This window comes from Falco punctatus, assembly GCF_963210335.1.
Source record: "Falco punctatus genome assembly, chromosome: 7".
Lineage (NCBI taxonomy): Eukaryota > Metazoa > Chordata > Aves > Falconiformes > Falconidae > Falco > Falco punctatus.
Genome location: NC_137587.1, coordinates 53,456,033 through 53,481,951, shown reverse-complemented (window position 1 = coordinate 53,481,951; position 25,919 = coordinate 53,456,033). Strand labels below are relative to the sequence as shown.

At 39.1% G+C, this 25,919-nt stretch overlaps 1 protein-coding gene across 2 annotated transcripts in view; it reads right to left on the bottom strand.

Moving 5' to 3' along the window:
• THSD4 (thrombospondin type 1 domain containing 4) overlaps positions 1–25,919 on the bottom strand; it is a 320,405-nt gene that overhangs the window by 291,913 nt on the left and 2,573 nt on the right. Inside the window, exons 2-4 of one of the 2 annotated variants that reach the window (XM_080396119.1) lie at positions 9,143–9,180; positions 7,187–7,294; positions 3,215–3,284 (exon numbers count right to left, since the gene is read on the bottom strand). In XM_080396119.1, coding sequence (XP_080252245.1) covers positions 3,215–3,284; positions 7,187–7,215 — 99 coding nt within the window. In that variant the 5' untranslated portion in view covers positions 7,216–7,294; positions 9,143–9,180. The remainder of the gene's footprint in view (positions 1–3,214; positions 3,285–7,186; positions 7,295–9,142; positions 9,181–25,919) is intronic. The other variant, XM_080396118.1, reaches the window with a different exon arrangement.

Here is a 25,919-nt window from a genome sequence, read left to right as displayed (position 1 = left end):
CGTGCACCTGAGGAAAGCAACCTGCTGAGCTCTGCTCTTCCAGATTTGGTTCATGAAAATTTCCTTAAAAAACTGGGGTTTTTTAAATTGCTGCCTGATAAGATAAACTTTTTTTCTTCATGGTAAAGTTCTAAACATATGTCACTAAGAGTAGCTAAATGGTACTTAAGTTCTAATATACTGAAACTAACTAAAAACTCTTACTTGTAAGAGTTAGGAAAGTACAAACATATTTTTGTTTAAAAATCTACATTATGTCAGCCTCTCTGAAACTAGTATGACTTTATACATGGATTCCCAAAAAAAGAAGAAAGAAAAGATTAAAATCTAGCAAGATTTTAAAATAAACAGAAAATAGTATTTCCTGATGTTTATAAGTGTTCTCAAGTCCTAAAAAAACATCTCAGCTGAACTGTGGGTGTCTCCGGACAGTTACAACTGGATTTATTTCCATCAACTGTTTTGGGGATTGTCTCGGGATTTATTTCGTTTTCCCAAAAGTTTTAGTTTAAGAAAAAAAAAATCAAGACCATTTGAAAATGTTTTAATTACTTCCTCAGCCACCTACCCAGGTCCAATTCTCTGATTTTATTTCCCTGTCCATAGCTTTCAGAGCAAAAATAACTATATGCAGGGTGCACAAGATGGAATCCAAACACTCTCCCAACACTGCACATTCAAGCATCAGTTGTGCACACATGCTTAACTTTAGGCTGAAAAATAAACTCTCAATAAGGATTGGGGTATAAGCTACTGCTTTCTGATAATTCAGCTCTAGTTACTCAGTTTCCACATACTGTACCCTCTGAGGGTGTGTATGGAAGTTACCAAACACCACTTTTGTTATTCACTACATTGTTAAAATGACATACTGTTCATCAAATCCTTCCCTCCTCCTCCTCCTCTCCCTTTCCCTCCTGCATGACCGAACTCCTCTCACATAGAAGGAACTCTGCCAAACAGCAGAGAGATCCATGCAGAAATACACAGGAGATGCTGGCTGGGGATGTCAGCAAACACATGTCCAGGTTCCTGCATAAAAAGAATGGGAACAACTTCCAGCGCTACAAAGACGAGCACTCACACTCAGTTAGAAACATGTCTGACTTGGCCTTCAGAGCTACTAACAGCCCCTCTTGTCTGGAGCGGACAGGTGGGTCAGAAGGTTTCTGAAAAGTTTAATGAATACAGACTTTCAGCCTAAACACATTTTGGCACGAACAGAATCCTCTCCAGCAGTGTAAGAGCTGACAATGATAGACAGCCTTGGAGCCTGTATGAGATTGCCACTAGGAAACTTCTGCCTCTTTTTGTTTTCAGTAAAAAGAACAGCTCCAAGGTGGTTCCTATGCCCCTTAGTGCCATGCCTTCAGTCCCTTTAACAAGTACAGAAGACACTCCAGACCCATGGTATTTCTCATTCAACTGAAAACAAAGAATCTGATTTTATCAGAATTAATTCCGGAGCTTCACAGAATGAAGCAATTGTTTCTCTGACTTACTTTATTTTAGTTAGTAGATTTTTTTCCCCTAAGGCCATTTGGAAGTTGGATTGCAGCATCTCTCCACCGCCAACGTTACAAAAGAATGTCTAATTAGATGGAGTACTGAAAACAGAGCAGCAGCATGACCATCTCAACTGCACAACAAAACAGAGGAGATACAAAATAGGGAAAACCACTATGTTGTACTCAGGTTTAGACTAGAGCACTCAGGCAGCTTTAGAAATCCTGCAGACAGGACCGTGCCAGTTTCAGACTGCATCATTGCTGGCCTCGTTTAACTCGTCTTACCATCAGGCTGCACAAGGAGTTTAACGTGACAGCTGTGTTCTTCAGGAACTATGACTATCGGCTAGCTTCAGGTATCTAGTTCAGACCTTTGGAATTACTGTCCAAATACTTTTTACCCTAAAGACAGTGGCATATGCACAGGGAAAAAAAGGGAACACCACAAACTCGCCTTCCATCTCCTTTAAAAGGTGCAGTTTAAAAATAAAATAGGCATCTTGCATTATTATTAAACAATCTGCAGTAAAAAGCAAACTCTTTTAAAAATATGTTATTTGATACCATTAATTAATAATTGGTTGTGCCTGAATACCAATTAAGAGGTGAAAACAACACTGATATAAGGTTGCAGCCCATAAAGAGATAGAAGAGCATTCAAGGGGTCTCCCCTCAGGTCTCTGGTAGAATCAGCAATACCTACACATCACTCCTGACAAACATTTTTCCAGCACATTCACAGATAACTCCATCATGGAAATGCTAAACGTTATCCAGTCAATATGATCTATTCTTTATATCCTTACCGTAAGAAGCTTTTTCTAACAGCAAATCTAAGTTTCCCTTGCCCCAGTTTAAAACCATTTATTCTCACCTACTCCACCACAGACAGAAAGAACAGCCTTCTCTTTAGCACTTATAACTATCTGGAGATTATATCTGCCTCCCCCACCAGTCTCCTAATCTTTAGACTAAACAACCTGAATTGATTCAAACTTCCCTCAGATGTAAGATTTTAAAACCTCTTGAGGACAATCACTGCTGCTGTCTGTTTCTCTCCAAACTGTCCGCTACTTTCCTGAAAAGCAGCACAAAAACCTAACTGAAGCATTCTGGCCGAGACCTCAGTAACGCTGCGCAGGACGGGAGGTGTGCAGGCTGCAAGCACCTTAGACTTACAGCATCGACAGTGAATGAACCACTCACACCAGGAAACGAATGAACAAGCACACCAGGAAAGTGCAGCAGTTTCCAGCTCCCATCTCTAGCAATTTAAGTCTAACAACAGAGTGTGGTTTGGGTCCAACCTCTGCTTCAGACATCTCCATCTCTGTAAGAGAAAGAGCTACCTATGAGCAACTGGATGCTTCTGCTAAGCAGTCCATGTATGAGCACTGCCCTCACTGGCACGAATTCTTCTTTCCCTTTGTGTTACATGGTGAAAATGCTCCAAAGCTAGAGTAAGCTGACATGGACCTCTTTGTGACCTACAACACTCCACACAATTACTCAGCTAATTAACCACAGTGAGCCTCTTTTAACCAAGTATATATATATATATATATATTAATATCTGTAAATATATTTAAAAAAGCAAAACCTACATTATTCCCAGAACTTTATTTGGATTGCATTTCTTTATGCATCTTTACTGTTTTCTACATTTACCTTTAAGCATACAAAATCTGAATATTTCTAATGCTTACCTTTCTGTGTTCAATTGAAGGCTGTGGGATGACAAACTGAAATCCCAGCACTGCTAGGGAACTGAGAAGTCTGAAAAAGCAAATAGTGAAACAGAAGGTATAATTACCACTAAAACAAACCACATATCTACAACCTGTTACGGGGCTTCATACTGCAAGAACTTATTTAGACACTTAATGCCATTACTAACCAAAGCAGGCTCACTAAACTGTATGAAACGTTTTTATGACATTGTCTTCACAGCAGGCAGTACAACCAACATACATATATTTGTCTGTCCGTAAAGCAAAAGTGCACCAAGTAGAATCCATTGATACTATTTCACATAACTTTATGTTTAAATTAGAAAAAAAAAATATCTTGGCAGTGCATACTTTAACACCTCTGCATTTGGTGTCAAAATGACATACACTTTGCAAGTTTTCTGAAGTGCTAAGTACGAATTCACCCATCTATGGACTAAGTCTGCTTCTGGCTCTGGCTCCTCATTTTACAGATGAACACCAGCTCCAGCACAGGGGAAACATGCAAAGAATCACCATGATTTTGCAGACAATAGGTTCTTCCCCAGCTGCCTAACACTTGTGGAAAGTGAATAACCTAATGGGCACAGAACATGGAAAGTAGCAGACACAGCCCACCAGAGACTCAGGATAAGCAGCCAAGCATCACCCCAGTCCCCACATCTTCAATCTGAAAGGAGTCATAATGGGAACCAAGCCCAAACAAACTTTGTTCTGTCAAGCCTCACCACTGTAATGACTCCTAGGAGCCCATTACAAGTTAGGCTCAGTTAGCTCAGTCTTTTGTTTGCTCTAATTTGCACTGGGGACTGATTTGCCCACTTCTAGCAAGCCCCTTCATCAGAAAACACAGGAAGGTACAAGAAGGAGGATCAAGACATCTTTATTTCTACCAGGAGTTTGACGTTTCTGTCTACAAAGACTATACTTCAAACCCTCTATAATGGGGAAAGCTGCTAATGATTTGCTGAATTTCAGTGCAGAAGTACAACTGATGGATTTGGACACAAAATCCATCTGCAAACTAATGGACCAGACAAAATCCAGCTGTGCTTCCTACTCACAGCTCCTTCCTTTGCTCCCTCCACATTAACCCTTTAAATATTTCTCATTTCAGAGACAGACCTCCTAAACAGAAAGAGGTTTTTTTACACTCAGCATTTCATTACCACCAGTACAAATAGCCCTCTACTAGGGAGAATGTTTTTCTTGAGTTTCCTGTGTTTGTTCTTGCTAACAATCTGCAAAAGGAACTGTTAGGTAAGTATTGATTGCACATGGCCTATCACCACCTCATCACCACAGTCTATGCCTCTCTCTCTCTCAAAGCAATAAACCATTCAAAGGTAAGAAAAAGTCATTACCTCCTTACTACCACCTCTATGTAGAAACAATTTTCAAAAAACAATTAACACACTTTAAAAGTCCATTAGAAGGAAGTGTTATATTTCACAAAGCTATCATTTGTGATAAAGCAAAATTCAGAGGAGGTGGCTGAAATCAGAGTCAGTACAAGGCGCTATAAAGAAACCGCACTTAAGAGTCAAAACGTGCGATTCAGACCAGGGCCAAATAACACAGTGGTGGATGGAAGCCAAAGGCATGAATGAAGAAACTGATGTGCCAATCACACCTGAAATCAAAGGCAGAAGCAGAAACAGAACTCAAACCTGCTAACTGCAAAATGACAGCACGGAGTCTGTCTGTAGCTGACTTGATGTCCCTTTTTCATGTGCTCAGGTGATCTCCTAACTATTCTCAATGAAAACATGACAAGCTGCTAAGCAGGCAGAGCAGTCTCTCTGACAGGCCCAACATACATAGTCTGCAAATTATACTTAACTTCCCTTTCAGAATCTTCCTACCCACTCCCTGCTCCCTTATGGCTTCTGCTCACTATAATCCCTCAGAGCATGTGAAAGAAAGTTCAGACTTCGCGTAAGGAAATGAATGCTTTCATCCTCAACAGGACAGGATTTTTCTGATCAGTCTGAAGGACTACAGATTTCCATGCGTAAATACTTCTGAAATCATGCACAAGGCTGGGAGTTCTGAACTGAGTGAGAACTGTAATCTTCAAAGCAAATTACTTACCAGATTAAAGTTTTCAGTTATAAAATGCAAACTTTTAGTATATGTGTGATTAATCCGTGCCAAGCTTTTCCTGACCGTTCTTTAATGAGGTTGCACTGTAATCACCATCTGTATGTAGGTGCTCAAGGACAATGAAGCCAGTTTTTAAATTCACTTCTGTATCTGCAATTGGATCTTTCAGAAACAATGCTATCAACATACTATTTCAAACACAGGAAATCTGCCAGGAATACTTAAGCTATCCTGAGGTAAGCTTCTAGCTTCAAATCAGTGTGTGGCAATTTAATTTTTTTAGTGTTATTTCCCTCAGTAGCTTGCTTTGGCTAACTTCTCTGGACTAGGCTTTTTTATTTGTCATGCTTGACTAACGTTAGGCCTCCCAAGCTTCAAAAATAGGCTTCTCCAGTTTCAGTGGGTTTGCTTCAGGTATTCTTACTGTGCAGAATAGCCAAAAAGAACAAGTGCTCCTCAAAATAAGGCAAAACTTCTCAAGTATACACGAACAGGTCAGGTACCAACCACAGCTGATTGACAGCTGTTTAACTCAGGCCTCTGTATAAGAACCTTGCTGGTACAGCCCTTGCTGCCACAGTTAAGGCACTATTTGGAGCCAAGTACCTAGTTTTAATGCAAACTCTCACTCTACCCAAGCTGCAAAGAGGAAACATGCTCACTTTCTTTTACAGGCAATCCCAATTTCTGTTGAACTGTGGGGGCACAAAGCAAAACCAGGCAGGATTAGCTCTATTGTGGAAGCAGCAAGAGAAAGTTTGCTATTTAACACCTCATTTAGGAACATCTCTCAGAGTTCTTTGTCATTGCAGTGAGTATTAGCTCTCCTTGAATGAAGCCAGAGGGTAGCAAAATAGATTTTTTGCATGGTTGCTGTCCCTTAGTAGTTGTATTTTATGAAGGGCTCCCACAGCCAACTGTGGATTGTCCTGATAGTACTAATCACCTGGCTAAAGTACTTTCCCTCCTGACTAGTGCACTATGGCTGGTCTCATTTGCCTGACTTCCTCCCAGATGAAAGCTGCAGAACAGCCTAAGCCTGGGACAGCCTGGGAGGAGCTACACAGGGAAAAGCCTCAACAGGAAAGATAACGCAGGCAGTGTCAATAATACGTGACAGATCCGTTTTGATGTGGAATCTGCGCTGGCTTATTAGGAGGGTGGCAGAATTGCAATTCAAAGATCGATAACTGAAAATCACAAGAAGTAAGGTTAGATCAAAGGTGTTACTGACAGTATCTCCATACAAATGAAAGAGCAAGCTCTTGGTTTGTAAGGAGTGCCACTCCTCACAGGAGGTCAACTTATGTTTGTGTAGCATCACGGCTGCCTGTTTTCTCTGAATACACTTGCCCAAGGACAGAACTGGACAGACCAGCTTAGGAACAGCTGAGTGTTTCCACTGTCAGGAAAACTGTTCGAATGGTCTTTCCTATGTTTGCCCACTGGCAAACTGTTTCAGGAATGCATAACATAAATCTCCAAATGAATTGCAGCAGAGGTACTAAAACATGTAAATCAGTAATTTAAGCCCAGTGACTGTAGTTGCACAGCTTCAGCGACAAAAGGGAACGTTCCAGTAATATATGCCATCACACTGGCACACACTAACAGATGCTCTAAGCATAAACAAACACTGAGAACTTCCTTTTCTTACTGTCACCAAAGAATGCTATGTCTGCATACATGTACTCGATTACTTAGTCTTTGGACAAGATTTTTATCTGTCTTCCTAAGATACAAACACTTAATATCAAAGCAAGAGACAACCAAATTGATATTTACTGCAGTGTGTTAAATGCATGTTAAATAAGGTTTTAAATGTTTCATTGCATCACTTACCTCAAAGAAACTATTAAACTGTCTACCATGATCCTTTAATGCAAGGTGTCTTGAAATGAAAAATACTTCTTCACTGTGGTGCAGCACAATGCCAATCACACACAAATCCTACAGAAAGAAAAGAGAAAAACATTTAACACTGCTTATTCAGTATTTTCCATGAAAATATGATGAAACTGGATACAGACCTACATCTGTACCTCACTTCTTGGGACATTACAGCAACACAAACTGGAAATCCAGTGTACGTTACATGAATAGACTGGACACACCCCATTTTTTGCAATAGGAATTCAACAGTGCCAGAGTGCTTTGCTCAAAAGCTATGGGATGCAAAATCTTGATTTGATTCCCAATGATGTAAATCTGATGTTGAACTTACTTGCTTTTTTATCTCACCTTCCTGATATGTCACTTGTATGACAATAAAGCAAACGGCTTTGTTTAAAGTCTTGTGTTAACAGAATTCACAGAACTGAAACTGGGTCACCAATTTCTACTGTATAGTAGCAGTATTAATAGGCTCTCCATTTTGTGAGCAATGCAAGGATGATTCTGTTCTGAGTGCTCATACACAAAAGAGGAGTGTTGTTCCCTCTCTATTACAGATGGCAAAGCCAGCCACAACGAAGTTAAATGTCCTGCCCACAGTCACGGAGGAAATCTTGGGTTAAACAGCATTCTGAATACAAACTCAACTGATCCTTATTTCTAAGTACTATCATTGCATCGTGACTACTGCAAATGCACAGAAACCCTACCAGCCCTTGAGAGGGTTATTACCTAGGTACACTGACATTCGTTTGGAAATACTCTCAAAGGTTCAAACATCTGGAGAGTTCTTATTTTGGTAAGTTTGTAATTCTATATTCGACACTTAAAATACTGCACCAGAATTTTCAGGCAGGAAAGAGATCCTGGAGGTAGGGAAATACAGCATAAGTTGAGGAGGGTAAGGGGAGGAAGGAAGATAAGAGGAAATAAAACACCAGTAGGACTGAGCCTATATCCATACATTTCAGAATGTGGTCAACGGCTGTCTTGCATCTTACCATTTACAAGTGGTTACATGTTGAAAAGCAGCGGAGTGAACAGAAACAAGAGAACATTGCTGTTCGTAGATAAAGAGCTCTCACTTTCTGTCAGCCAGCCAGATAATTAAAATCTGCCTAGAAAGGGACAAGACTTTCAGGAACTTAGAAAACGTGCAGCTAGATAAAATACAGATCCTACTGCTAGAAAAATGTGAATTGTTTGCAGGTAACTGGACAAGCTAAATCTCCCCCCCCCAAAAAAAAAAAATAAATAATCAAAACCCCAATAAATTTCATTTAGGAAATCACAATACTTGTAAGAAATTTAAAATAAAATTCCTATTATTCTTTATTGTTTAAACTTTAGTCTTTTAAAAGGAAGACATTAAGAGTTGTGTACTTGGGAAAGTACTACAGCAGAAAGTTCTGCATGTAACAGGTTTGAGTTAGACATGAGGAAGAAACCATAAGAGCTCAGATAAACTTTATTCTCTCTGCAGTTCCATGGTTGTCAGTAGATCTAAGAGACTTTCTCACACTTATTCACTGATTTCACTGCTTAATGTTGTACAATGTCTGTGTTTTTTATAAGACTGGCAGCACTTCTGAAAACAGATTTTTAGTCTAGATCTCTGCAACATTTTATTTGAGGTTTTAGCCCATAGTTTCAGAAAAAGCTACATTCCTTTTAACGTTAGGCAAGTTCAGATATACAGCACTAACACAAAGCATTTAGACAGATCCCCTGTGATGCTATTTACTAATAGACATTTTGAATTGTTAAGGAAACAAATATCTGGCTTTCTGCAACCTGACTCTTAATTACCAGACGTACTGAGGCAATAGTCCTTTACATCACTTCTTAAAAAAGGAGGATATGCATGTAACATGGATTGTGACCAACATGGTTTCAAGTTCTTACCATTCTGGGTTTTTTTCCAGATGTGGAGTGAAAAAATCCTGAAAGAGAGTACAATACTTTTTTTTTATCCAGCATCCTTGTATGGAGGGACACAATCTCAGCAGAACACTGCTATGGGATAAAAACTCAATGAAATGTGCACTCCCCTAATCCACTTTGTAAATCACACCTCATTTGAGAAGCAGAAAAGATACTGTTATAGATCTAGTTTTGCAAAGAAGTAGGGGAGGGACCTCCAGTGTTTCTGGACATTGTTCTTAAACAGAGTGCTTAAAGTCCATGCATATGTTTTCCGGTTTTTTCAGTTCATCTGTATCCCCATTGTCAGTGCAGGCTGCATTACAGACTCAACTTTCAACAGTATTTCAATGTCTTTTTCAAAACACTTCTTACTGCAACTCACAGATACATTTCTTTTGAAATATCATAGTGGAAAAACTGCTAGGTATCTAAGCAACTTAAGAGCTTCTTTTCAAAATTATTTTGAGTGCTTAGGTTATTACAGCTTATTGAAAGAAATGTCATTTTGGCAGTGATGGTTTTGATATGAAAACGTGCAAATGGGACAACCATTTTCCCTCCAGAGGATCCAGGGCAAACGAGTACCTGAAATGGCTAAACAGTTAACACTAGGATTAAATAACACAAATTTTGGCATGGAAACTTCCAAAAGCCTGATGAGGTGTACTAAGTGCTAGTCATTGCAATAAGTCTTGAAATTGTGAAAGTCAAATTACCTTCCCACAATGGGCTTAAAAGCACTATAGACCTATCTAGCAAAAGACTTTCTAGTAACCCTATTTACAGCAGAATAGATACTAGTATCTCAACTGGAACAAATCACGCTCCTGAGCTTCAGCAGAGTTAAGATTTTCCCCACTGCGTTACATTTGACATTTCAGCAATCTTCCTCATTTCACCTGCAAGTGGGGTGAAAACAACATCTCTGAAACTGGACCAGGGAAAAAAAGAAAAACACACACACACACACATGCCCAAACAAACAAACCACCCAACCACACAGGATGCAACAGAATTCAAGCCTCCTCTCCAGAATAATCAACATGACAAAGGGAGAGGTGTTCTATTGCATATGATAAAACGTGCATCGGGTCACAGAAAGTGAGACTGAATAAAAAGACCCCGATTGAAGTCTCCTCCCCTTTCACACTGCAGGTGAGTGATCCTAACACCTTCAAACTGCTGCTGCTAGTCTTAGCAGTTATACTACCAAGTTATGAGCTAATCATAACAATCCTTTGTCTTAATATTTCCTGAAAAATACTCTGACACTTACTCTCCACATTACCTGCACTCCTCAGCCTAGCAGCCCACTTATAGTCAGACACTGCAGTCCTTTGTCAGCAGGGCTCAGACGAGTGTCTAAGTGAAATTAGAACAAAAATACTCATTTGTAATGGAGATTCCAAAAAGGGGCAGAGATAGATAATGGCGGTAACTCAGAAAAAAATAATCTAGTAGACTCATAGACAGTCCCAGAAATCCGCTGAAATGGGACACAAGAAGATTTCTCAGAGTTAAATGATGCAGTACACAGAACTATCAGGACAGACACCACAGACACTGTACAGAAAGCTAAGAGAAAGAAAGTCTACTGAGAAGTCAACAGTGAGATTTCCCCCTCAGCTAATTAATTTAGAAACGTCTTCCTGCAAAGTGGTTTGAAAATTTGCAGAAAGACAATGAATTAGTTATCCTAACCTCTTAAATATCATGGGTCCAACTCACATGCAATTTTTCATGTGGCCACCCTTTGTGTATTGCGAATGGATGGTATTTCACTTCCATGAATTCCAATGTCATGTTAGCATCAACCATTACTTCTTGTAAGTCCTGTCTACTCACATTTATCCATATGCATCTAGGTACTAACTGTACAAACTGAGCTTTTAGCCTATTTTATCTTGCTGACTTAAATATATAGCAAGCCAACTTAAATTTCCTTCAATATTTATCTTTCTGGTTAGGTGATGTATCTTGCCAGCTACTGACAATGGCAACTTGAAGCAGCTATGAAACTTCAGCATCATTCCGAGGTCATGTTTCCACTGATGAGCAAAACCTTCTTTTTGTATTATTTAGGGGGAAAAAAAACAACCTAAAGAAATAATACTGAGAAATACTTAAAAGAAAAAAAAATATCAAACCCTTTAAGACTGCCTTTGAATCTGCTGCCTTGGACATTGGTAAAGTATAGTGTATATATTAGTTTAGTTCTTCACATCTATTAAACTATGTTCAGTGCAAGTCGTTTGGATTGCATCCAACATTCACTGAATTTACAAGACTTTGATAAAGCACCTCACAGTGCACCCAGTTTATCTAGCTACATAATTTGTGCGTGCATCCAACAGCTTGAACCACAGCTGTTGACAACCACCACCAGAGTTTTATCTCTTCAAATATTCATTAACTACAGTAAAACATACACTTGTCTCTGAAAGCTGCATAACAGAGAAATCTAGCATTAGATCTGATGAAAAGTTCAGATGCTTACATGGAGCAAACACTTTCATTAAAACAAAAATTACAAGTTACTCCACCTAACCCTGAAGGTGCCTCTCTGGTTTACTATAAATGCTTTGAAAACTTTCAAGTTCTCCTTCTGGGTGTGTCCAGAACTACTGCAGTCCAAGAAAGCTCAGTGCCTGTCTCCAATCTAAGCTTGATCAAGATCCAGAAGTTTTCATTTCTTTGCCTAAAATCTCACAAACCACACCCCCACTCCAGTAAGTACAGTCCACAAATGCCACCACCACACAGAGACAAAGCCTCTTCCATCCACAGGTGTAACTACTAATTGTCTGTTAAACACAGCCTCTGGAAACATTTACTTCTGCATAACAGCCTGGTGACTCATGCTCCTGTGATAGCTGCCGTGACTCAACAGTCTCTGCAGGATAGGGAGCGGCACCCTCGGGCTGCACCTTCTCCCCCGCCTCGCCGATTCATCTGGGTGAAGGTGCCTACCTTTCCCTAAAGCTGTACTTCCACCCAGAAGCACCACAGACCCCAAATAAAAGGGTAACGGTGAGACCAAGGGCCATCCTGGATCCGTCTGAAATGTCGGTCCTGTTACTAGAGCTGTACTCAAAAAACAGTTCCAGCTCATTTCTTTGGAATTCAAAGGGAAAAAAAAGTGTAACCTGATTATTTGGCATCCAATTCTATAACATTTAATCATCCTCTGAAAATCGAGAAGGCAAATTCAAAAGTTGGTGACGCCCAACAGTGACCACACACATGATTTCCCCAAATCCATCCATTCACAAGATGCAAATTTTGCCTTTTAAAAATACTGTTATGCTGGAGGGCGCCACCATTCAAGCAATTTTGCTTCAGTCTTTGTTGAAGTACATGTAATTTAATTAAACATCGAACAAGGGTTGCGACATTAATCACGTAAGTAAAGGGGAGAAGCAAGTGCTTGTTTGTAAGTTGTGAGCTGCAGTCATGTTATGCATGACTAGTAGAATTTCTTTAATTTGTCCTCTAGATTTAATTTTTCTTAATCTTTATGTATTTGCTGAACACGCACAAGTAATAAAAATACCATAAACGTGAAAATACGTTAATAATGAACCTGATCTAGAATTCACTAAAGCCCTCTTAAACTCAGCAATAAGCTTAAATATGCATTTAATACCATAGTAATAGGTTTGAGAATCAACGTATCTTGTGGTGGCATGAATTATGACAGCTATCTAATTGAGATCGATTGCAAAGGAAGTGTGCTGGCATAGCAGTGCCAAATTGATTAGAGATTTTGATATAACTCTCAAATCCTGAAAAGACAGTTTATGTGGAGATTTATTCAACTTAAAAAAAAAAAAAAAAAACACACAAATGCAAATTGAGTGTTAGAAGAATAGAATTAATTGTTCTTTTTTACTTCTTTGAAATAATAAAACAGAAAGATGACTTTCTCAAGATTCAGGCTGCACCAAAATTGCCATTTTTAGTCTGATTTTGCCCCCTTTTTCACCTTTTGAAAGTATTAGCTAATTCTCACAAACATTTACTGCATTTAAAGTTCTCATGTGTGGTTTCCAGGCAGAGGACTATTATGTAAAAGGTAAAATGAATCACAAAAATGAGATCATATCTCTCTTCAAATTGACTTCTTGGGATATAACTGTGTGGAAACCATTGCAAACCTGTCTTAAGTTCATTTCAAGATTTCGAATTGACAGGCTGTGCAATTTTGGCCAAAACCCTGCCATTCTTTTTAAAACTGCGCATAGTAAGTACAATTTTTAGAAGAATCATTTCTTACAATGACACTGTAGATGGACAACCTCGTTTCTAACTGAACAATTTTTTGTCAAGAAATCACAATTCGGTACATCACAACTTAAATATATGTTGTCTTCTATAGCAACCAATTTAGAAAACATTATTAAGCTCCAAATTAGGGACATAGAGAGCTTCATCAGGTCACTGACCTTTCCCTGACCTTACCGTGTTATTTTCTAAGGACAATCTAAAGTCCGGGTAATGTTTTCCGCAATCTTCTATTAAGTAGTAAAGCCAGATGCTGTATTTTACTGAAAAAATCCCTCAACTCTTCAAAAGCCTTTGTAGCAGAATAAAAGGAAACTAGAAAACACCACCAATAAACATGGAACAGGCCAACTGGTTGCAGCATGTATTCAGTATTCAATTTTATACAGGTGAACTGGTATTACTGCTTAGGGGATAGATACAAAATCTACAGTCGTGTATCTGCAGGTATATAAAAACAAACCCAGCACACAATTACAAAGCTAAGGTAGCCAAGCCACATGATGGTTGATTTTTTTTACCTTCTGTTCTCTCCCTAAAGAGGCTGCTATAGGAATCTTGATACCAGTTTGTCATCATTCACCGATTTAAGGAATTCCAACTCTTGCCATAGCTGTTCTGTACCGCTAGTGCAGAACAAACTGCATAGACCTTATGTAAGACAAGTGTACAAGGACTCAAGCAATTCTGCTCTCATCTGAAACTATTGACTCAACGTTCAACTAGGACTATATTCTACTTGTGTCCTGTAAATGTGGCTGCAAATTTCCTTTGCTCACAGATCCACTAATACTCATTGCACACACAACCATTAAGAGCAGCCTGTTCCACACTTAACCAGCTCAGAGAACTGAAAAAAGTTCTGGCAGTTTCAGCATTTGAAAACCATGAAAGGTGCTACTCATCACAGCTCTACATGTTAGAAACCATCACCTCTTCTGATAAGACATGTTCCATATATTTAAATAAATTTTGCTCTCCTTTTAAAGAACATTTTTGCTATAATCTGAGTACTCCAAACCAAGGATGTAGAAGGGACTGCATATAGAAGAGGGAGAGGGAGATTACATGTTAAAGACCCTTTTCATAAAACAATCCTTCTTAACCTTCCATAATACTGATCAACATTAATCTGATTATTGATATTGAAAGATAAGGGAAAAAAGAATGATTAACAGTCTAAAAGGTCAGGTAGAAACACCTGCCATCCCTATAAGCACCAATGCAAAATATAGGTGAATCCTTCATTGCTATGACAAGCAAGAGAAACAGACTCGTGTGACCTCTGCTATGATTAAATAGCTACAGTCTGGCCTACAAAAGGAGCAATAAGAGCATAAATGTATCTTCAACCAGTTACTGTTCTAGATACTTTTCTACCAAGGGTAAGTAGCTAGAGTGGTGGGTTAGATTCAGATTTGAGGCACCCTCCATGTTATGGAGGCTCAGGTCAAACTGTCTGCTGTGACCGGTAGTTAAAATGCTAGAAATATTTAATTGAAAGAAGTAATATTTACAAAACATTAGTCTCCAAGTACATTTGTTTAGTAAAAGTCTTAACAATGTTAATATTGCAAAGCGTATGACTGCATTTCAGAGCAACTAGGAATAGAAATTTCTTAGAGCCTCTTTTAGCCATACTAATTTCCTCACCTTTAAATACGTCAAAGAAAAAGAACTATTCTCACACTCCTTTCACGACTTAAGCTTAATAAAAGCTGTTCTCAGAACACAAGGTGTGTCTCTGAAATCAAGGAAAAGCTTCCAACTTTCAACCATAGTCTGAGTTTCTCCAAAACACAGGCTTCCAGCAGTGTTTAACTGGAGTTTACATCTGAGGACCTACCCCACCTTCTGCACAAAACCTAAGGTCCCACCAGCCTCAGTCAGAGAATTGTAAGACATCCTATTCGAAAAGGTCATAGAAACAAATATTTCAGCAAAGCTAATTGAAGGCACATGTACAAGGAAAGTAACACACAACATATTTCAGCAGTATAATCAGCTATTTCTTGGTAACACAGCTGGGAGACACCCCTCATCAAGTGAAAAATCATGTATATTACATTATTACTGTGCAGTTAGAAGATAGATTCCTTTTGCAAAGAGGAAACATTGGTTTTCAGTTGTCTGTTTAATGAGAACCTCTGTCTGCCAGAACATAAGTCTTTTTATCATTTTTTAAACCGCTTACTGTAAGAATTAACTTTCACACTGTTCAATAAACATTGAAAATACATGCCCAAGCATCAATAACCTCCACATAAAAAATGGAACAAAATATAGTAGGCTGTGCTTCAGAGAATAAATTTTTTGCCCTGAATAATAAACAACATTCAGCAGCATACATAGGTGAAGATCCAGTGCTCCTGGTGACAAGGTAACCTTTGAAATAAACATTTCACTTACTGGCAAATAGAGGTATGTATTATTAGCCTGGCACAACTAACTCCCTGCATAGCTCCAACACAAATAGACCTGATGGGAAGCTGCCCGTTCTCTAAATTAGTGCTGAGTCACACTAACAGGATAGCATAAAGAGCCAGCAGTGCTCTGTGAACACACAGAAGCATTCCTAACAACACAAAAATCCTATACTTCATGGCTGTGATTTTCTAAGGAAGAAAAAAAAATATTCTTGCTTGCAAGATTTCTGAGGTGCTTGGGGAACTGGTGTTAAAACACAACAGGGAGGAGAGCGTGCAACGGGGACTTGAAATCTTTGCTTGGTTATTCAGAAACAAAATATTTTCTTTGGAGTGTCAGTGGAGGAAATACCTCCCTGCATAAGTAGTATCTCCAAGTAACAATGCTTTCTGAGAATCCTCATTTTTTTTTTTTCCAGAGCAGACAAGTGGTAAAGCTGTATCTGTACAGTTACACTCCAAACGTCAAACCAAACTACTTTTCAAACTTGTTAGGCAACCTCTAATGGCAGCCGCCTTAGTCCTTAGATCATCCAAGTTACCAGAGGGAACACAGTCTTGTCAAGATTGGCTGAATATTTCTCTTCTGGGTAGCTACTCGTAGCCACTATTGTCGGAGATGCTTACTTTTCTGAAGTAAAACCCTATGCAGCACAACAGATACCAACTGGAACATGTGTCTATAAATATAACACAGGCATCCATTGAAGATCTTTGGGGCTCAATTCCAAGCTTTGGCTACAGTGACTCCAAGGGCTTCTTCAGCATTACTGTATGTGTACAGAACTATAAATGGGATAAAAATCATTCCCAGGGAACTTCGGAGATTTCTCTGCCTGTTACATAGTTCTCTGGTTTGGGTTAAGCATTCTAAAGAAAGGCTGGCATTCCCTCAAGCCTTGAATGGGACTTTGATACAGAAGAAGCATAAAAATAAAACAAAAAATAAAAATTAAACAAGAACCAGCAACCAAACCTGTTTGTTACTACAGGTAAAAGCAAGGCAATTCAGTGTCAGTTTATTAACTCATCTACTTACACAGAAAATATATTTATAAATGGGTATGCCAGGCCAAAGCCAAACAAGTCTCTCTCTCGTGTGCACTATGGCAGCAAAGGAAGGAGGTCTGGTGGCCCAACGACTCGACTACCGTGATTCAACACAGTGCTGCACTGCAGACCACTGGCTTCCTCTGCTCTCTCTAATGGAGATTAATGTGGGCACAAATCCCAAAATAACTCATCAAATCCTTTTCTACACAAGTTTTCAAGGACAAGTGTTTCAACATACATTTCAATACTGCCATAACTGGAGGGAAAAACAACAGCAACTATCTACTGATGTACATTTTGTACTAACCAGTGTCCAAAAAAAGTGACCAGGGCTTTCATAATAAACATTAAACCTGATGAAGATCCTCTTCCCTTTGGTCCTCTCCTGCAGTTTATTTTGGCCAAAAAAAAAAAAAAAGAAAAGATTTCTTTTTTCCATCATGCAATTCCCACCTGAACTGAGCTCCACTAGTGACTAGTGCTGCCCAGGTAACAGCACTGCTGCAGCCAAGCTGGCATGAAAGAACTGGGCAATGACTTTAAGCCACTGTACTGTAGTGGCCATGGGGGGTGGGGAGGAGGCGGGGGTGTACCATCTTCTTAAAAGCTCAAAGATTCAATTTCCTCTATTATCTGGGAGAATTCTGGCACTAAACACCTTCTAAATAGGTGCACAATATGAAAGCCACACAGGGTTTCAGCTGGCTAGTGGCCAGATGTAAGGATGTAGAAGCTTCTCAGGAACCCACATGGAGATATGCTTTAGGGACCGCTGAAAAATAAGTGATGTCCAAAACAAATACTGCTGTGATTCTGTGGCATTCAGATAAATCCTGAACATGCCTTTGTTGAATAAAACATAACAAAGCAACTGCTTGGGTCTGTTCTGAAGGAAATGTCATATACCTATTAGCAAGACTTGGGCACTTCATTTTTAAGAGGCAGTACAGGTAACAACTGCTAGATCATGGACGGAAACACAGCTCACTACGTAGCTTATGTGTCTTGCATTGTGATTTTCAGAGTCCAGGCTCCTGAAACATCTTGAGATGAACTAGTTATAAAAGCTTGTTTAAATTACTTTATTAAATAATACTATAAGAATGATGAAATTTTAACTTATTCCTCATTAACATCCTCTCTGATGTGAGGCTCCCCACATACTGGTACAGAAACACAACAAAGGAATTTGAAGATTTATGGTTTTCTTTTATGTTCCTACATAATGATGATAATAGGTCTAACGAGAGGTCTTACAAGAGCACTGTGAAATTAATATTTCTTTCATAATTTTGAAAAGGAATACCAGGAAATTAAACTTAACATGAAACAAAAAATTATCAATGGATCTCCAACAGCCAACTGGAAGAATGACAATAACTGGTCTTGTAAATCATTTCAAATATTAAATTCTGCATGCAAATAAATACAGGTGTAACTCGGAGAACACACTGTTTCACAGAGTTCTATTTAGCTTTCATCCACAATAATATTTAGATGAGGGTTCCAGCACAACAGCATAGACACTGAATATCCTTATCCTCTGGGCTTGATCTACACAGAATCTTACAAAAAGTTCAGTCACAGAACTGGACAGGCAACCAAGATAGTAGCATCAGATGCCAACTGTGCTGTTAAGGCTTTACCATTTAAAGGGCTACATTTGCAGAGATGCATCGCTTCTTTATGGGGATAAAAAGGAAAATGCTAAATTACCCAGTTTTAATTGGTAAGGATGACAAACAACAGTATCTTTGTGTCTTTTTAAGAAAGAGAAATGAAGATTCAGTATGATTAGTGACAGCAGAACAAATGTAAAATTCATATGTTCAGAAACCCAGAAACAATTTATGGACTCAGTTCTACCCCTTGAGACTGAAGCTACTGAATATAATTTTCCTGAAGTCCTTATTCAGCTCAGGCTTGGTTCAGACTTCTAGAAATATCCTAACGCTTGTATCAATCATACCTCCATGTGGTGAACCCTTCAGCCTCCTGCATGTTAAAACTGAACCGCAAGATGCTTTAAGGGTGGGGATTGGGAGCAGTTTATTCTTATCCTGTCGGTTTGAAAGGGATTTTAGACATGCTACAAATCTTGTCTTGCTGCTATGCCTCGTGCTCTGGTGGTCTAGATGACAGTTAGTATTTCAGTCCATTTAATGTAAACTGCATAAACTATTACACTCCTACAGGAGATGCCAGCCCTTGACACAAAAGCACAAAGATAATCATACATTCAAGGAATCTCAGGCTATCAATCACTGAGCAGCAAAGTTGAAACATTCCACTTGCTACAGAATAAAATCTCCCTATTAGGAAATACATAGTTTGGCAGATGCTGTCCAGTGGCCTGTGAAGTACGAGTTTATGGTTGACAGATAAAAGATACTAACCCCAAAGAATCCCCAAAAATCCTTGTCACCCTTGTTAATTGCATTATGCAGAAATCTAAACTCATGAGTCAGGAAGACTGTATTCCTTTTTGACTTCCAGTCACCCTTTCCAGGTCAGGTTCTAGCCCTGAGTTTTTCTCAGCCTGTAAGTAAATCTGCCACTGCTTTCAAGAGAAGTTTGCCTGACAGTAGGTTTAAGACGTTACTGTATAATCTGACTTTGAAAAAAATGAATTGACTTGCAAAGTCATTCACTGGAGCTGACACGTATGAGTACCCACCCTCATATTTGCAAAAGCCAGAAAGGTTGAAGAGAAAGCCCAGTAAGAAATACTATACTTTTACTACAGAATACTACAGGAGTCTACAACTCCTGCATGGGCTTGCAAAGAAAGGCAAGTTAATGGAAATCCCCTTCTTAGCAAAACAGCAGAAACCAGCAATACGGTTAGTCACAGCATAGTAATAAGGTGACAGTATCCTGCCTCCCCATCTAGCCATACACTACTCAGGACAAGCCAGCCTATTTGCAACCCCATCTTGCAACACAGCAGGTTGGGCAAAATTATCACACCTGGTTTTGAAGGACCCTGCACCTCACAACTCAACGGCACAGCTGGATTAGGAGGATACCAAGAGCAGGAAAGCACAACTACCACGGTTCAGGTCTACCCGCTGACAACATACACAGCCTTCTGGCTGTATCTAAAATCAGTGATGACTTCAGATTAAAGTATTATTTTCTGCCTATATATAACAAACATTTTAACACATAAACATCTTTGCTGACTACCTCTGTTGATCAGATGTAGCTTAGAAACAGTATTTAGCAGCAACAGTAGTTTCAGAGTTGGCAGCCTTGCAAGTCACAATAAAATCCAACTCACCTTTCACTTCTCTTTTCTGACCACAATAAATGCCAAACTCATCTACAATGCAGAAACCTCTGCCATCATCACACCATGCTTAGGGAACTTTTGTAATCATTCTTGCTCAAGCAAACCTATTCAAGTGGCTGGGACTTTGCCTAAGTGACAGTGAGGAATTCTGAATAGGGCCCTTACTGCATCAGGTAAAAAGAAATCAAAGGTCACCTCTTGGCAGTAGAACCTAAACTTGTATGTGCTTGAGGGCAGGTTGTTATGGTGCACCGAGCTTCACCTGACATCACTTAATGCTGCAGGCAAAATAGCCATGTGCCTACAAACTGAAAAATGGGGACTTAACATGTGAATGAGAGACCTTCTCAATTTGCAAGACAACAAGAACAGCCAATTACAAAGGGCTGGCAAAGAAAACTGAGCAGCTCCTCCAGCACTGTGGACTTCAATTGCTGCTTTAAATAGTCCCTATGCCACAGGCACAGCATGGGATATCAGCAGTGATCTTTAAAGAAATGTGACCAGGTTTTGTAGGTTTGGAGGTATTTTAAACCGGAGCCTACCGCTGTTGTGCATGCTGCTTAAAGTCAGAAAAGTAGGGTGTTACACGGTGACTCACAATCTTCTACGTGAGTACTCACTGTTGGAGGTAGGTGAAGACTTGCCGAAAGGAATGCAACTTTAATGTAATTACTCTTTGGGCACTGCTTGACACTGTTTCCTCCTTTACGCATAAAATCTGTACGGTCTGAGTAAACAGGAATTTTGAAAATCCCAGTTTTCAAAAGCCCTTCTAACATTAACTTTAGGAAAACAGTAAAGCAAGAAGCAGAAACAAACAAACCCTACCTTTCTGAACCCTCAGTTGCCAGCAAGATACATTTGGAAACACTTTTTCCCCCTCTTCCATTTCAAAGCAGTAGAAACAATCACAATTTAATCACAAGCAGCATGGTTCAAAAGAAGTCAGATCAGTTTCTGTCCAATTCTAACAGTATGAAAGCAGCAAAGACATTTTAGTCCTTTCATGCCCTCATAATTCAAAACCACACAGAGATTTTTTTTTCTTGTTTAAAATATCGTTAATTATCATTATTTAAATTTTAAACATGCTCACAAACCAACACTCTGCATTCAGCCCTGGTGTGATGAGTTTGGCCAGCAACAGATACAGGCAGAAGGGACAGCTTTATGACAACTAATTACAGCAGCACTGTCAGTGCCTAAGAAATAACTCTGTATCTGATCCTGCAAAATTATAAACATTCCTATAAGAAGCAACAAAAGTACTCCAAACTCCATAACACCAATGTCAGCAAACCCCTGAACTGGGGGAGGGGGCGTGGGGGTGGGTGTAAGAAAGGAAAGGGTCTTTTTGATGTGCAATATGTATTAACAAGTACAATCTGTCTGAAGTAGTAAAGAAATTTTGGAAATTGTGTTTCTAATGGATGCTTATCACTAGCAAAAAAAAAAAAATAAATTAAATAATCCAAACTGTCATCCTGCCTTAACCCCCATGTTTCAACACATGAACAGTATTTCCTGGGCCATCAAAGCTGAACAATGCCAACAGTTAATGGTTAACACACTCCATTCTTTTAAATCCTTATTCCTGTGCTGTTCTAGTTAAGTGCTTAAATTCCACGTACAGACCCTGAAGATGTGCAAGGTTTGCCCACTGTTCCACCCGCACTTCCCCAGTGAATGTAGCTCCATGGAACTACAAGCAAATGAGATAGAGCTTTCATTGCTGCCAGATTCAAGTAATTGCATCCATCCCATTTAATTTATCACCCTTTTGGGTAGCTTGTGTCATGGGATGTCATTTTATTGTAATTACGCAGGGTGGGATTGGACAGGCTCTTGCTTGTCTTTGCCAATCTGATAAGCAAAATCATTTCTTCTTTTTACTTTCGTAGAAACTGCATGTTTTAGATAAAAATAACCAAACAAAAATACAAGTGTAATATACAACCAACTAATAGCAGCCTGATGTTACCAAGCCAGGACTACAGCAATCACCTTTGCCATGGAAAAAAATCCAGGACATCTGAAAACTTTCCAAGTCAACATTTACTGTCAAGATTACTGTCAACAGTTTCGCTGAATTTGCCATTCAGAGATAGGTTTGTCCTTCCATGCACTTCTCTCTAACTAATCCAAATAGAGTATCAGGAGAATCTGCTAGATTCAGGATTACAGATGTTAGTCATAGGTTATTCAAGTATCTAATTGACGTTTTTCTCCTGGAGGAGTAGGATGGATATATGTGAGCATGGAACACAAGTGCTGATCCAGCAAGGCCAGGCTTAGCACATGTTCTTCACCAAGCAGCAGCTTTCATGAAAACGGGCTTTTTAAAAGGGCTTCTTTATCCTTCCTCTCCCAAAACAAAAGCAGAGAAAACACATTTCAACTTGGGTATCGTGACTCACATTGAAGACAAGGTGCAGGAAACCACACTACATCTATGCAATCTAATGCAAAAAACAGTATCCTCAGGCTCCCAACAAACATTTAACTTTGGGTAGCGTTGCCATTCTTTTCTCTCACTAGGCCATGCAGTCACCAAGGACAGAGCTTGCCCCACCTTGTGGGCAAGCAGGGTCCAAGATGCCACATCAGCCCTGCTTCTGCATTGACAGAAACAAATTTGGACAGGTTCTGCTTGCTACCAGGTTTCTCTGCTAAACTTCATTCCTGTACAAGAAGAGGTCAATACAACCCACAGGCACACACAGATAAAGAAAGTTCAGAAGTTGAAACTTCTGCTGTTACAACAGTTAGCCCTTGAATTTAACAAAAAGGGAGTATCCTCTTATTTATTGTAATATTTTAAGAAGTTTGAGGTTACAGAAAAAAAACACCCACAATTAGAGTAAGCAAAGTGAAATCAACAAAAATGGAGGGAAAAAAGGTAGTTTTCTGAAGAACTGTATTTCTCTCTACATTAAATCACATATAGCTTTGTATAACTTGTGAGTTTATAGCAGTTTTAAAAGAAGAGGAATACAGGATCACAGTTATGAACAAGAGGGTCATCTGCAAAGGGTTCAATTTTACCTACCAAGTCCTGTAATTTAAACACCATTTTTTGGTACCCAAAGAGTCCCCCAAAGGCCCCAGTTCCAGGAACTCCCGCTAAAAGAACAAGCTCTCATACTGTCAAAGAAAAGACTGCGAACTCTAAAGGATCCAAAAACATAAATTCAGATATATTCATTTTAGCATTTCAGGATTTGTAAGCCAATCTGATGATTCTAGGGCAGTCCTAGCTCCTGATTCCCAAACACTCCATGAGGCAGTACTGCACACTAACAAACTACCGTTGGACAACAAATATAGCTTCTGTGACTCTGCTAAAGGTCACCACCTGATCAGTAAAATTTATTTCCAGATCTCTGAAGCTTAGCTATTCTTTTCCACAAATCAGATGAAGGCGCTAAATATATCTGTGCTGATAAAGACTCCCTTCCCTGGTCCTTTTATAAATACATTCTTATAACTTTTTTATTTGATTCTGTGTTCATCAAAACTCATAATCCTTACGTTGTAGGGTATTCCCCATTTGTGCTGCAAGAGAGTTTCATTTTGATTTCTGTTTCATAGTCAGTTGTGCTGAAGTGATGAAATGGAAAAATGTTTGAGAAAAGGAGGGCTCCACACTTTAGGCAGGGCTAAACTCCAAGATCGCTCACATCAACACTTGAAAATTTTCATGTTTAACACCAACCAATTAATGCAAATGAAAAATATGACCCAACGCCTGCGAACAGTTGCATTCATGTGTTCTGTCATCCTGCGAGAAAGAACGAGCTTTTACCACAGTTCAGACTCAGCGCTAGTCCCACTAAAGAAATAAGAAGCACTGCCTGCTTGTAAAACCAGGAGACACACAAGTTCCTTACAAGTGAATGCAGGCGTATCAACAGATAGGCTTTAAAACGGTGGTTTAAAGTGCCACTGAGATTTCATGGCTGAAACCAGTGGTCATTCTTTCCAATGACAAGAGCACATCACATGGGAATGCCTTGATCCAAAAGCCACTGAAGTTACTGATAACCTTTTCCTTGACTTTATTGGCCCTTAGATCAGAGCTTTAAAGAAAAGAGATAGTGGCTCTTGCACTTAATGAGAAAAGAATCTACAGAACCAATGGAAAAAAAAGTCATTTTTTAGAATAAATTTTTCCATATAAGGAGTATGGAATCTTCCTGTGAAGGGAAATTCCAAAACCAGGACCAAAATAAATACTGAAGGGGGATGCCAGGTAGCAGCAGCTATCTGATGTGAAATAGCCAACAAGCAAGTTCTTAAGCTTTGATGTGAAGAAAAACGGTAATAAACCTATGAGGCACATACTACATAATTTGGTTTTGCTTATATACAATAAGTATTTGTATTCGGGTGCATTTTTAATTTTTTTTGAGCGTAAAGCAGTTTGCATGCGAATTGTCTTCAGGAAATTTAAGTTGGCCAATATCCTGTGTTTATCATACCTTGTTCAGAGATAAAGGAAATGGAGCAAGATGCCAATAAGACTTGATCAGTAGCACACAGCAGGTCAATGGTAGCGTTGAAAACAGAAGCCCACATTCCAGCAACTCACACAAGTATCACCTAACAAACAGATAAGACCACTTTCTCTCACAAGGATCATGCTGAGATCATATCAACATCAGAGTATTTCTAGTGCAAGAACAGTTCCTGCCAAGAAGCTCCACATCTAACACTTAGTACTACCATTTAAAAAATATGTAAAGGAAGTCTGCAGATGGTGTTGGCAAGTGCTGATTGTTTAACAGCAACCAAAATTGTGAACACTGACCCACCCCTGGGAATGCCATAACCCTGCAGGGAAAAGCTACACAAATTTGATGTGTGAGTCCCCAAAAGAAAAATGGGTGGTACAGAACATTCCAGGAGATAACCAAGTTCTTTTAAATTACAGAAATTGTATGCTATTGTCACTAACACAAAGAACAAAGCAAAATTAAAAAAATGTACGAGGCAACACTGAAGCACACAGTTCCAGCTATGCTCCCTTTATACAGATTAAGATATGTGGCCAAATTCAATGCCCATCAGATCACTCTGTTAATCCGCCTTCTTCATTTATATCTCCTTAACATCTTCCTAATTAATCTTCTATATGAAGTACTAGACCATGCATTCTCCCTGAAAATCTAATATACATAAATAGAATTTTCTAGTGTAACATAGTATCCCAAATGCAAGGGAAGTTACTTAAATGCAAAACATACAATAATCCACTTTTACTTAATCTACTACGCATTAACAATGCAATCATGCCCATGGATCACATATTTAAGCCACACATATCCATAACTGAATTAATTAGCTTTACAATTACCTGATTCATCCTCCAAGCTGCATTTATATCAGGTTAAGCTGCTTTATGAAAACAAAAGAACTAACAACTGAACTGTATATGTACCTACTTAAGGGAACAAGACTTTTCATGGAACACTCTCCAGGAAGCACTCGGACCATCGGAAGCATTTCACGATTGAAAGCTACAAAATGCTTTGGCTATCTACAGTGGTAGAAGTGCTACTATCAAGGTCCAAGCTATTTAAGAAGCTGGTGCGATACAGTAAGTTTTCCTCTCTTACTTCGCTCCTACTTGCAAAAAAACCACAGCCTTCTAAAACTGAAGCCTGTTATGATCATACAACACTACAGGGGACAC